Source organism: Staurois parvus, unplaced genomic scaffold (genome assembly GCF_062004578.1).
Source record: "Staurois parvus isolate SC_StPar_1 unplaced genomic scaffold, SC_StPar_1.0 ptg000564l, whole genome shotgun sequence".
NCBI lineage: Eukaryota > Metazoa > Chordata > Amphibia > Anura > Ranidae > Staurois > Staurois parvus.
Genome location: NW_028318360.1, coordinates 3041270 through 3055541, shown reverse-complemented (window position 1 = coordinate 3055541; position 14272 = coordinate 3041270). Strand labels below are relative to the sequence as shown.

The 14272-nt window shown below is 44.1% G+C and overlaps 1 protein-coding gene across 1 annotated transcript in view; it reads left to right on the top strand.

Annotated features, from left to right (window-relative positions):
• Window positions 1–1888: 1888 nt before the first annotated feature.
• Window positions 1889–14272, top strand: part of NOP14 (NOP14 nucleolar protein) — a 44986-nt gene continuing 32602 nt past the window's right edge. Inside the window, exons 1-5 of the mRNA XM_089691555.1 lie at window positions 1889–2152; window positions 8637–8771; window positions 9593–9734; window positions 11348–11490; window positions 13918–14052. Coding sequence (XP_089547681.1) covers window positions 1958–2152; window positions 8637–8771; window positions 9593–9734; window positions 11348–11490; window positions 13918–14052 — 750 coding nt within the window. The 5' untranslated portion in view covers window positions 1889–1957. The remainder of the gene's footprint in view (window positions 2153–8636; window positions 8772–9592; window positions 9735–11347; window positions 11491–13917; window positions 14053–14272) is intronic.

Here is a 14272-nt window from a genome sequence, read left to right as displayed (position 1 = left end):
CTCCAGATGTTGTTGGCTCCAGCCAGAGACAGTTTGTCAGACGACCCCCAAACACTGAATTCAAGCCACAGTACACTGTGAAGACAGTGAAGCATGGTGGTGCAAGCATCATGATATGGGGATGTTTCTCATACTACGGTGTTGGGCCTATTTATCGCATACCAGGGATCGTGGATCAGTTTGAATACATCAGAATACTTGAAGAGGTCATGCTGCCTTATGCTGAAGAGGAAATGCCCTTGAAATGGGTGTTCCAACAAGACAACGACCCCAAACACACCAGTAAATGTGCAACATCTTGGTTCCAGACCAACAAGATTGACGTTATGGAGTGGCCAGCCCAATCCTCGGATCTTAATCCAATAGAAAACTTGTGGGGTGACATCAAAAATGCCGTTTCTGAGGCAAAACCAAGAAATAGAGAAGAACTGTGGAATGTAGTCCAATCATCCTGGGCTGGAATACCTGTTCACAGGTGCCAGAAGTTGGGTGACTCCATGCAACACAGATGTACAGCAGTTCTCAGAAACAGTGCTTATACAACTAAATATTCATTAAGTGATTCAAAGGAAAGCAAAATCTTCAAACATTTTTCAGTTTATATAGTGAATGTTTGAGTTTGTAAAGAAGAATACAAACACTGCTATATTTTTGAACAGTCTAATATTCACTTTTCTTCAATTTGTTTAGAGGAACAACACAAATTTGATCTATTTTTCTTCATGTTTTGATTTGGAATAGAATGTGTAGTGTTCCCAATGCATTTGTGTGTATGGAAATAAAAGCTATTAGAAGGATTTTGAGCTTTATTCACTTTTTTCAACACACTGCTATTATTGTGAACACAACTGTATATACCATCGTCTGTAGACGCTATAACTGTTACATAAACCAAGGTATTGGGATTTTTTTCTAACCAAAGACATGTAGCAGAATACATTTTGTCCTAAATTTATGACTAACTTTGAATTAACTATATATTTTTTTTTATAACCGAAAGTAAAAAATATTGTTTTTTTTAAAATGTTTAGTCTTTTTTCATTTATATCAGAAAAACTAAAAAACCCAGTGGTGAGCAAATACTCTTTGTGTGAAAAGAATGACAAATTTCATTTGGGTACAGCATTGCACATGGGGGGGCGTGGAACCTAAATGAAGGATGTGTCCCTTCCCACATCACACAGTGGAAGTCTGTGCATCTTCGGCTTGTCATCCACTCCGTTGGTGGTGTGCTCTCCACTCCCTGAAGACTGTGCGGCTTACCCCGGCTATACCTGCTGTGGCCATGGACACCACCAGGGCCAGAACCAGCCCGGCCCACACACCCCGGTCTCCACTCTTTCGGCCCAGCCGTGACCCTGCCGAGCTCTGCGGTCCTCCATTGGATGCTGGTTTTGTGTTTTGTCTGTACTTTCCAATAGATGTGGGTGCAATTTAAACACATCTCATCTTTTAATACTACACTTTGGTGGTGGCGCTTCTCGTGTTCCCCTTTTGTTACAGAGTGTAGATCCAATCCTCGTTGAAGGAGCTGACACCAAGCTATAGAGGCCTTTTTAGTGACATATATATTCCCTTTGTTCACAATTTTGGTTTTTATGGGACTATTTGTAGACTTTGCTATCCCATTACCCCATTCCTGCAACCTTAGTCTACTCAGTGCCATCATTGTGTCATTAATTCGTTCCATAGGGCTGCATTGGTTGTCAAAAGAGCCTGTACAACGTGGAATGTGGAATGTGATTGGTTATTATGGTGCAGTACAGAGCAGTTCGCACTTCACATTAGAAGCAGAACGGCGGCTGCGCAGTCACAGGTAAACACTTGTCTTGGAGCGGCTACCATCGAGTCCGGAAGTTCGCCACGTTGCCGGCCAGAGCGTATCCAGCAGGTTCAGTTCACTTCCGGTCCCGGCGGAGAACCCACGTGTGTGCTGTGCTAGGAGGACTGGGCAGACATGGGGAAGAATAACAAGAAGGGGAAGAAGCCCCTAGCCGGCGCCGCTGCAGTGAAGGTGGGGAAAGCCCGCAGCGAGGTCCGGGACAACCCGTTCGAAGTGAAGGTCAACAAGCAGAAGTTCAATGTGCTGGGCAGGAAGAGCAAGCATGATGTGGGGCTGCCGGGGGTGTCCAAGTCTAAAGCCATCAAGAAGGTGAGCCGGGGCTAGTCTTCTGGTGTGTGGTGATAGAGAATGAATGTGCTTGTATGACGATTACACAGGATTTATACACGACAGGAACACTTTGTGATCACAGTTCAGCATCAAGTCAGTGAATCTCCTGTGATATTGATCTGGTCAGGTAAGTATCAGGGGGGTTGTTAATCAGCTTCAGCTGTTCATGGAATTAACAACAGGTGCACTAGATGGGCAACAATGAGATGACCCCCAAAACAGGAATGGAGGTTTTGGGGGTCAAACAGGTGGAGGCCACTGACATTTTTTTCCTTACTCATCTTTTCTGTTTTTCACTAGTTTTGCATTTGGCTAGGGTCAGTGTCACTACTGGTAGCATGAGGACATAGCTGGACCCTACAGAGGTGGCACAGGCAGTCCAACTCCTCCAGGATGGCACATCAATACGTGTCATTGCCAGAAGGTTTGCTGTGTCTCACAGCACAGTCTCAAGAGCATGGAGGAGATTCCAGGAGACAGGCAGTTACTCTAGGAGAGCTGGACAGGGCTGTAGAAGGTCCTTAACCCATCAGCAGGACCGGGATCTGCTCCTTTGTGCAAGGAGGAACAGGATGAGAACTGCCAGAGCCCTACAAAATGACCTCCAGCAGGCCACTGGTGTGAATGTCTCTGACCAAACAATCAGAAACAGACTTCATGAGGGTGGCCTGAGGTCCTCTAGTGGGCCCTGTGCTCACTGCCCGGCACCATAGAGCTGGATTGGCATTTGCCATTGAACACCAGAATTGGCTGGTCCATCACTGGCTCCTGTGCTTTTCACAGATGAGAGCAGGTTCACCCTGAGCACGTGACATGAAAGGGTCTGGAGAAGCTGTGGAGAACGTTCTACTGCCTGTAACATCGTTCAGCATGACCGTTTTGGTGGTGGGTCAGTGATGGTCTGGGGGGGGGGGGCATATCCATGGAGGGATGCACAGACCTTTACAGGCTAGACAATGGCACCCTGACTGCCATTAGGTATCGGATGAAATCCTTGGAACCTTTGTCAGACCCTACGCTGGTGCAGTATGTCCTGGGTTCCTCTTGGTGCATGACAATGCCCAGCCTCATGTGGGGAGAGTATGCAGGCAGTTTCTGGAGGATGAAGGAATTGATACCATTGAATGGCCCCCACGCTCGCCTGACCTAAATCCAATAGAACACCTCTGGGATATCATGTTTCGGTCCATCCGACGACACCAGGTTGCACCTCAGACTGTCCAGGAACTCAGTGATGCCCTGGTCCAGATCTGGGAGGAAATGCCCCAGGACATCATCCATCTCATTAAGGAGCATGCCCCAACGTTGTCAGGCATGCATAGAAGCACGTGGGGGCCACACAAACTACTGAGCACCATTTTGAGTTGCTGCAATGCATTTCATCAAGATGGACTAGCCTGCTGCTACATTTTTTCACTTTGATTTTCGGGTGTCTTTGAATTCAGTCCTCTGTAGGTTGATCATTTTCATTTCCATCAACTGATGGGGCATCCTTACGTTCCTAACACATTACCCAGTCCATAGCAGTATAGATATCCAGCAGGAGATTTTTCCCCATTGAGATCTGATGTGTTTTCAAAGTGTTCCTTTAATTTTTTTGAGCAGTGTATATAGAACCCTGTCCAGTATCCATGCATGTCTCTGCATTCTGCTCTCATCACAGATTCCAACCTTATTTCATGACTCGGGTGTCCTCTGAACTCATCTCTAGCCAAATATGAAAATCATACCAATATTTCCCTTCAACCAGCTGCAGGCCGAACCATTCCTCTCCTCACAGCAGATGTAAGTGAAGGGGTGGGATGCTGGTGATGTCACTACCTTTTATAGTCACATGCCCATATTAACTGCTTGCAGACCACCTACCACAGATTTACTGCAGGATAGCAGCCGTGCTGCGCAAGATCACATACATGTGCATTTCCAGGTAGGGGGCACACGCCGCCCCTTCTGTGCTGTCATTCGCTACAGTACAAGCCAATCAGCAGCCCCTGGCCAATGATTTATGACCGGGATTTGCTGATTGGCTTAGCGAATGACAGTTCAGAGGCCTGTGTTTACTAACAACTAAGGGAACAGAGATGTGCTTGTTTTTATTTCCTGCAAAGCAGTGGAAAAAAAAAACACAAAGCAGCACACATTACACATTGTTAGGTACACAGTTAACCCTTTGCCCCTGGATGTTAACCCCTTTCCAGACAGTGTCCGTGTATAGTATTATCAGTGATCACCGTATTAGTGTCACAGGTGAGCATCATATCAGCATCATTTAATCAGTTCTCACCAAGCATCAGTTAGTGTCAGATTGCCCACTGCACTATCACAGTCCCACTATAAATTGCTGATCGTCTCCATTACTAGTATGAAAATTCCAGTATATATACCATATTCTGTAGGCGCTGTGACTTTCTCACAAACCCAGGGCTTAACAAATTTGCTTTGAATCTAGGAGCTAAAAAAGTTTTTTTATTTTTAGCGTAGCATGGGTTGTCAGCACTCGGGGAAAGGTAAGTAGTTTGCGAGTAATTTGTGAAGTGCAAGGTGCAGAATGCAGCACATGAAATGCAGAGAAAGGGTACAGTGTGCAGAATGCAGGACATGGGGTGCAGGTCACCCCAGAACATGGGGTGCAGGAGAAGAGTGCAGAACGCAGAGCATGGGGTGTAGGGTACTGGAAAAGGGTGTAGGTCACCAAAGATTCTGGGGGACAAAACACAGGACATGGGATGCAGGGTGTTGGACAGTAATGCAATCCCCCACTCCCCGTGTCCTCCTGCATGTCTTGTGCATCCTCCCCAGCAGTGGATGCAGAGGTCAACCTGTGTGCATAAAACATGTCCTTCCTGGCTGGCTCCTTAGCTGGCTGCTTTTGCAGGCTTGCCCTGATCACTACTGTAAGGACACTGTAGTCCTTTTTCACAGCACTTTGTGGGGTTCTCTGTGGCATTGCCAAGGTGGCGCCATGTTTGAGAGTCGGTCCTGCTCCTTCTTCTCTGTTCTGCTGGAGGGCTCTGCAGGGACACAGGCAGCTACGTGTGGATGCAGGAGCCAACGTTGACGGTAATGCAGCCGCAAAAAAAGAATTGGGCTCCATGCACACTGGCTTAAAAATCGTTGCTTCTACAGGAGTTTTGCCAGTAGAAGCAGCTCAGTCTTTTTCTATGTGTCCATTCACATTAGGATGATTAGAGACATATTGTAAGCTCGACAATTAGAGGCAGGAAATAACTTCTGGTTTGCGTGTTTCATTGGTGCTTTTTGGCAGAAAAACACCAATCTCTCCTAAACTGTATATAAAAACGCTCTGTTTCAGCGTTTCTTTAAGCCCAGTGCGCATGGAGCTTTTGAAAGGTCGGCAGTGGAAGCTCAGTGAGGTGAGTCCTCTCATGCCACTCTTGGCTGCTGTCCTGCCCCCAGCCCAGTCTACCCCTGACTTCACTGGTCGGGTGCCACCTAGGGTTCTCACCTCATCTTTTTAAAACCGAACACATATTAATTCTGAGGCTAATTTAAGGCAGATAAGGCACTAAGTGAGTTGAACCACTTGGTAACTGCACTATAGCCAAATGTGGGCTACAGCGCGGTTACCCAGTTCTGGGAGGGCGCCATATGACTTCCTCCCAGATTGTACCCTCCCGTGCGTCCCCCAGGGGCGTGCACCTGGCGTTCTCCATGATCACTGTGTCTTACGGACACAGCTGATCATGTAATGAGGTAAAAGGCCAATCACAGCTGCCTTTTACCACGTGATCAGCCGTGTCCAATGACACAGGAGATCACAAAGTAAATACAGTTGCCGGTTATCAGCAGCACTTTCCTCATGCTGTCACAGAGGAGATCGACACTGATCATCAGGGCCCTTCATTTGTGGCAAAAAAATAAAATGTTCCATGGACTCAGAATTCCTCTCACCAAATTCCTTGGGGTAATTACGTCCTAAAAAGGGGTCTTGGGGTAATTACGTCATTTGGGGGGTCTTTGTACTGTCCTGGCATATTAGCACCTCAAGAAATGTGATGGGCAGTCAGAAAGTAAAAGCTACATAAATTCTAATATATATACCATTGTTTGTAGACACTATAATTTTCACAAAAACCAATAAATATACACGTATTGGGATTTTTTTTTTTTTTTTTTTTACCAAAGACGTGTAGCAGAATACATTTTGGCCTAAATTTGTGAAGAAATTTGATTTTTACATTTTTTTTATTGGATATGTTTTACAGCAGAAAGTAAAAAATAAATATTTTTAAAAAAAATGTAGGTCTTTTTTCATTTATATAATAAAAAACCCAGTGGCGATCATATACCACAAAAATCTCCAAAATGTGTGAAATAAATTATATAAATTCCATTTGCTTACAGTGTTGCATGACCGCACAATTGGCAGTTAAAGTAGCGCAATGCCAAATAGCCAAAAAATGGCCTGGTCATGAAGGAGGTCAAGTCTTCTGGAGCTTAATTGGTTAAGTCATTGGGTAAAGATGGGCATATGTCCATATAAGGGCACTTAGGACCCCAGCATCCTGCCCCTTTGTTTATGTTTGCTACGGGGTGGGAAATGACCATGCCTGAATCTGATTGGAGGTAAAAGAAAAAGTGCAATTTTGATGTTCCCATAGAGAAGTGCAGAGGACGCCCAGGTTCATGTCTGGGCATGACCAGCGATGAGCACAGGAGTGTTTGGACACGAGCTGGATCCCACCTGAGCTGTCCCAGCCAGTCAGAGCCAGCAGAGGTATTCCCCGCCCTGCAACTGCGCAATGTATACGTGCCTCAGCTTCTTATGATTGGCAGTCTGCAATGACAGCATCCTGACCGCTTAGCTCAGGTGGGTTCGGACAACGATCCGAACATGCCTGAGCTCAGCACTGCACCCCCAGCATGCATGCCTGTCTATGCATTCTGTTCTTAGATTCCAACCTTTTTGAGCTACTCTGACCATATCTGTATCTGAACATCAATATCACTCTTTTTTTTTTTTTCCCCCTTCAGCTGCAAGCCAGGTTATTTCCCACCCTGCAGCACACGTAAACAAAGGGGTGGGATGCTGGTGACATTGGTATGCTTATATAGACACATACCCATCTTTTCCAATGGCAATATCTAAAGGTGGGTATGTGACCATGTAAGGGCACTTAGGTTCCCAGCAGCCTGACCCTTTGTTTCTGTTTGCTGTGGGATGTGAAATGACCCTGCTGCTTGGAAAAAAAAGTGAATTTGATAGAGGTGAGTTCAGAGGATGCCCAAGCCCATGTGTGATCATAACCAGTGTATAAGCTCAGATGTGTTTGTAAATGAGTCTGAAACCGCTTGAGCTATCCTGCTGGGAAGCTGTCAAAACTGGCAGCCAATTATAGACAACAGAGGCATACATGTGGCTGCAGGGTGGGACACCTGACATTGTGCTACAGCAGGGTGAATGGGGACTGAGGATGAATTAATGGAGAAAGTAGGCAGGGTAAGCTTCCCTGAAGAGACGAGATTTTAGAGATCAGCTAAAGGAGGACAGAGTAGGAGATAGCCAAATAGATTGGGGTAGGGAGTTCCAGAAGATGGGAGTGGCTCTGGAAAAGTCCTGGAAGTGAACATGAGGAAGACAGCAAGAGGTCTTGGGGAAGAGTTCAGAGGATGGTGTGGGCGATATGTTGAGATGAGGTTGTTGATGTAGCTGGGGGCAGAATTGTGGATGGTATCGTGTGTTGTTGATGGTATTTTTAATGTTATACACTGGGCTCGCAGGGGCCAGCAGAGGGATTGGCAGACACTGAGTGGTTTGTTAGCAGGCATCAGCACAGGTGTGTTTGTATTCTAGTACAAACTCACCTGAGTGATCCTGCCAGAAAACTACCACTGCACTTTGGCCAATCCTAAGTGGTTGAGGCATTCCCTGCTTTGCAGCTGCATGTATATATGCCACACATCAGCTGCTTATGATTGGCCAAATACAGTGGCAGCTTCCTGGTGGAATCCCTCAGGTTGTTTCAGTCTAGGTTCTGATCACGCCTGAGCTCATCCCTATTGCTAATGTTGGAGGAGCAGCCTACAGCCATTCATCACCTGTTGGCATCTCTTATGGTTTAGTCATTTCAGTCATGCCATTTCTCCATTCTAATTCCTAGTTCTGTTCTTATCCAGCAGTCTCACTCCTCCTTCCTCTTTTTACTCCAAGGTGGCTTTTACTCCTCCTCCTCTTACATTCTTTTGAATATAAATTCAATGAAGAAGACAAGTGTGGCAGATATACATAGGTCACGTTCCGTGAGAACATAAACACCAGTATGTATGATAAGCTGAAAGGTCATTTTTGGGTGGACTGATTCTTTGAGGGTTGCCTGAGATTCTGACTGTGGTGGTTGCATGACTGTGAGCTGTGTTCTTTGTAAAGCACTGTGGAACTTCCCAGTTCTCCATAATAGATGTAATATGAATAAAATAAATGTAACATTTTGTTGTATTGTAGCGCAAGGAAACACTCCTGAAAGAATACCAGCAGAGGGGGAAGGCCAGCATATTTATGGATAAGCGATTTGGGGAATATGACACCAAACTCACTCCGGAGGAGAAGATGATGAAGAGATTTGCAATGGAGCGACAGGTAAGAGAAGACCGTGGAGGAATGTTGTTTGCGGTTTCATGTGTCTAAGTGTTACATAGCAGAGTAAAGGATGTCTCACCTGAACATCTCCAAGTAGAATCATCAGTGGACCTCAGAGCCCCATAGGAAACACTGTATGGGCCTGTGTCTGTGGGCTAATGCAGCTTGTTTTCAGACTGATTCTGCTGTGTTGCAGACATAAAATAAAACATATTTATTGTCTGATGTTGTTTATGATATATGATGTGGTTAAGGAAAACATCCTGTAAGTGTCTATTCCCCAATGGAATATGCTGTCTGAATGCATCTAGACAATATTTCTCTATATCTGAGAGAGAGGTGTGGATGGAAGTATGCGCTGCACCTTTAATTTTTAAAACTTTGTTTAAGCAAAGAATCAGAAGTCAGGGTTTACATACTACAGATACAGTCACAGCCAGTTAGCATTTGGTGAGGTTACATCCATTCCATGCAGACAAGTACATTCATACAAATGAGATAGTAACATAGAAATGGTGGGCCCTAAGTGAGAAAATGGGATGTAAGGTGTGTAATGGGACTCAGGTTCCCTAAAGACCACCTACATGTAAATAGATGGTAGGTTGTGACTAGGTATATGAAGATTTGGGGGTGGGAGGGGATAAGAGAAATCGTATTTGGGAAAGAAATTAGTATTTGGATTACCAGTGCCTCTAACAGTCATTACATGTTAAAAACATTCCTGTGAGAATTATGGAGTGTAGGGGTGATGTCAGATCCCCACTCCTCATTTGCATATCTTTTTATTGTTGTAGATGATTTAACATGTTTTATTCTTATAGAGAAATGTTGACAAGAAGACTATATACAACCTTAATGAAGAGGAGGAATTGACTCACTATGGACAGTCTCTGGCTTTGCTGGAAAAGCTGAATGACCCTGTGGATAGTGACAGTGATACAGATGAAAGGGGGGCGCTATCTGGTGAGTAACGACATTGAAAGATTGATAAAACCCTTCCATGAATAATTAATGTGAAAATCAGCACAAGGAACATAACTTACAGTCAATAGGATGTGTCTCTTGTGCTGATTCCTCTTCTGTTAGTGAAAATGTTCCTCTGTCCTGTCACTCTCACCACATGCAGTGTCGCTGTAATCTTCCAAATACAACTAAGTTGCTGTCTAGGGCTCTCATCAAGAGAGCCTGACTACGCCTGCCCTTTCTACCTAGCAGCTCCATTCATAGAAGCTATACTACAATTTCAATGAATAAAAGACGAACTATGAGTGGAGGAGGCAGACGTATCAGTCATCTGATTGTCCTCCATTTTGAGATTGTGTTTTATTCACAGAAGCTGTTGTACATATTCACAGTGTGAAAGTAATCTAGGTATTTAGATTATGGCTATTCTAAGTATTAAAGTGGAGTTCCAGCCGTTTTTGTATTTATTAAAAGTCAGCAGCTACAAAAACTGTAGCTGCTGACTTTTAATATACACACACTTACCTGTCCTGGGGTCCAGTGATGTACTCACCTGCGCAGTCCCTTCTCTCCTGTCCTGCACAGCGCTGGCATCTCTACTGTGGGCACCAGGCTGTGACAGCTTGCAGCTTCACAGTCTGGTTCCCACTGCGTATGTGTGAGTCGCGCCGTGCCTCCTGATTGGTCCGGCAGTTTACTGGGACCTGTGAAAGGTCCCAGGAGACTGTGGGAGCAAGGAGGGGGCCGAACTTCCAGCTCACTTTGCCACGACGAACTGAGCCGAAGGTGGGTGCAGGATTCCTGTCAAAACCAGGTACCTGCTCTCCCCTTCCCCTCAAAAGGTGCCACATATGGCAGTGGAGGGGGGAGGCAAATAAGCGGAGCTTCCACTTTTGAGTGGAACTCCGCTTTAAGGTTTAGACTTGGGTTAAGCTGTAAAGAGCAATGCCGTCTTTGCTGAGAATATAAAAGCAGACCTCTACATGTCCGTTATATATTTTGCAAAGATTTAAGCAATTGCGGATTCTTATTGCTGTCAGAAAAAGCATGTGCGCTTTCCACTTGCTTTCTCCTTACAGGCTGTCTCCTACAGTCACATGAATAGATGTTGAAAGCAATTAGCCAAATTCATAAAATATCTGGTAGCCTTACACACCAATATCAAATGTGTATAGAGGCCCACCATTTGCATTATTTATAAGTAATGGAAATCTAATATGTTATTTGGTTCCTTTTTGGTGGTTTTAGAAAACAGTCGATTTTATTTTGAATCAGAAATTTACATTTCTAAATTTCCAGTGGCTTTTTCAGCAGTTTTATATAATTATCAATCTGTGTAGAAAAAGTGAAACCAAAGGAGGTTATGAATTAGCATTTAACTGGCTGGTAACATTATCATTGTGACATACCAGCTCTTATCCAGCAAAAATTCATGCTCTCCTACAGACCCCTGAAGAAGGGAGGGAGGTCATTTCTCCTGAAATATACTGACTGTATCTGAAGCTTGTAACGAATATATGTTCTGAAAGAATTTTAGGGAGATGAACTTTTGTACTAGGCGCTTCCTACCACATATTCAGAAGACATAATTTTTTTTTTATTTTATATTACAGCTGCGCTGACAGCTTCTCATTTTGGTGGAGGAGGGCTGCTCAGGAAGAAAGCTCCTTCTGAACAGAAAGAGGAGGAGCCAGAAAAAACAAAAACCCGTAAAGAGCTAATTGAAGAGCTGATCGCTAAATCAAAATCTGAGAAGGTTTGTGCTGTTTGAGGCGGAATATATCTTTATCCACATTAAATTAACAAAAAAAAGCTGTACTTTATCTCTTGAAGTGGCCTTGTTACTACAGAAAAAACTGATCCGTCCTGTAAAATAAGTTGTTTTCTACATGCAGTGTGCTCAATCTACGTTCTGCTGAAGACCTGCATGCCACACTCCTTACTGACAATTCCGGCTGTCTCAAACACCAAATTCCCTACTGTGCCCTGTGGTTCTGCCCACCAGAACTTCTCTGTCACTACAAAACACAATAGTGATGTAGCAGCTGGCAGGAGAAACTACAGCTCCCTGCAGGGGGCACAGGCATCCATCACACCCAGGAGTGTTGATTAGCAGCACACTCCTAGTTCTTTTAAGAGCGTGAAGATTTAACACAACACCCACTTTAAACCAAAGTATAAATGTTCTTCTTTTACAGGATGGCTCAATTACTTTATCATATTTCTATTTAAACCATGCATACAGATACAGACTTACAGCATAGTTTTCACATCTACAAACCTCTGAGGGCTTCACTGTGAAGCCCTCAGAGGTTTGTTAGAAAACATTAGTGAACAAACAGCACCATGAAGGCCAAGGAACAAACCAGACTGGTCAGGGATAAAATTGTGGAGAAATTTAAAGCAGGTTAGGTTATAAAAAAATATCCAAGGGAAAAGTAGATCAAGTGCAATCTAGGAGTAGTATTAAAAACAATGTTTTAATAGTCACAACTTGATGCACTCACAAAGGAAGATCTAAATCCAATTGGGAATCTGTGGCAAGACTTGAAAATTGCTGTTCACAGACGTTCTCCATCCAATCTGACAGAGCTTGAGCTATTTTGCAAAGAAGAATGGGCAAAAATGTCCCTCTCTAGATGTGCAAAGCTTGTAGAGACATCTCCAAAAAGACTTGCAGCTGTAACTGCAGCGAAATGTGGATCTACAAAGTATTGACTCCGGAGGGCTGAATACAAATGCACGCCACACTTGGTTGTAACATGGCAAAATGTGGAAAATTTCAAAGGGTATGAATACTTTTTGAAGGCACTGTACTTGGAGTCTTGGTAAAGTGCATAGTGCTCCAACCTGCAGCAGTGGAAGATGATTTCTCACTGCTTGCTATAGGTGACCATACTTTGCACATTGCTTTTTGTCTTAATAAGGTAGAATTGAAGGCAAAACCTCTTTTTTTCTTTACCTACAAGTTGAACTTTAACCTCTTAAAATCTGTCAGGGTTTTAGTGCCTTTTTCTGTTCTTGAAGGTTTCTTATTGCTGAAAAAGAAGTAATCAGAATCTCTACCACAGGAACTCAGACAGCATGGAATGCACTTCTATAAGTAGAATGGGAAAAGAAAACACTGTAAGGTTTGCGTCATCTGTTGCGGAGATGTCCTTACTTTCTAATGTGTTGCAAGGACAGGAAGTAAGGAGAAATTTATAGCAAATGGATATGGGCAGCGATAAAACCTAAAGGTGGATCTAGCCCTTTAGTATTTTATCCATAACCAAATTGCTAGTGCAAGGTAGGCAATATGAAAGTTTTCCTATGTGTAGGAAAAGAATGGATCTATCACTAGTAAAACAAAAATTCTAGTTTTTTTTAAATTTAAGGTAATACAGGGTCAGAACCTCAGTCACATCTTTATTACTGTCCATGTTTGTCCTGTTTGGGAGATGTTCCCTCACTTCCTGCTCTGCTCTAGGGTGTCAGTGGGACAGGAAATGACCTGAATGAGTTTTTTTCTATATATTCCCATTGTGTATACAGTAGAAGGTTACAGGTACAAGAATATTATACCCTCTAGTGCAGGGGTGTCAAACTCCATTTGATCGCTGGCTGCATCAGCATTATGGTTGCCCTCAAAGGGCCGGTATTATCTGTAAGACTAGATGTCCAGAGCACCCCACCCCCCATTACATCAGATGTCAAGAATCCCACACCCTCTCTAACATCACCGTGCACCCTCTTTGGGGGCAGAACTGGAAAGCAGAAAGTGCAGGGTCTTGAGGAGCACCAGAGGAGGAGTGGAGTCAGTTACCAGAGTCTGCTGAATGCTGAGACCAGGGGAGGCAGCTGCACTGAGAGGTGCAGGATTTGGCAGTGGAGTTCTATTCTCTTTGCTGCCGACTGCTTAGACAAGGTGAAATGGCCTGGAGGGCCAGATTTGGCCCACGGGCCTTGTGTTTGGCACCTCTGCTCTATTGGATTCTCCTAAGCAAAATATGGAGGATTTTCAGGCAGATGAAACAAGTAGTTCAGCCTTGCCAGGGTTGGAACTGATCACCCTGCTGCTAAGCTTCCTTTGGACTTCCTCTGTAGAAATCTGTGGGGGTAATTTTGCTTCACAAAAATTTTAGGAATTTCTTGCTTTGATGTTTTTACTTTTCTGCTGTTTTAATATTTTCTGTTTTAACAGAGAGAGAGGCAGAGTCAAAGAGAGAAGGCCATGGAGCTGACCGAAAAACTAGACACTGACTGGAAAGCTATACAGACGTTGCTTGCTCATAAGACTCCTAAATCTGAGAGGAAGGCTGAAGCTGAAAAACCAAAGGTGAGCTGTGGTGTGCTAGATGGTACCGCAATGACTTTTTAACAAGAGATGTAAATTCATGTGTAAAAAGATCTGTTTTTAGTCCTTCATGAAGTAATTTTTAGTTCCCGGCAATATTCAGAAGGTCATTTAAAGCGAATCTCCACCCAAAAGGGGAAGTTCCGCTTTAAGGACTGGTCCCCAGCTCCCCATTAAGGATTGGCATCTTTGGGAAGCGTGT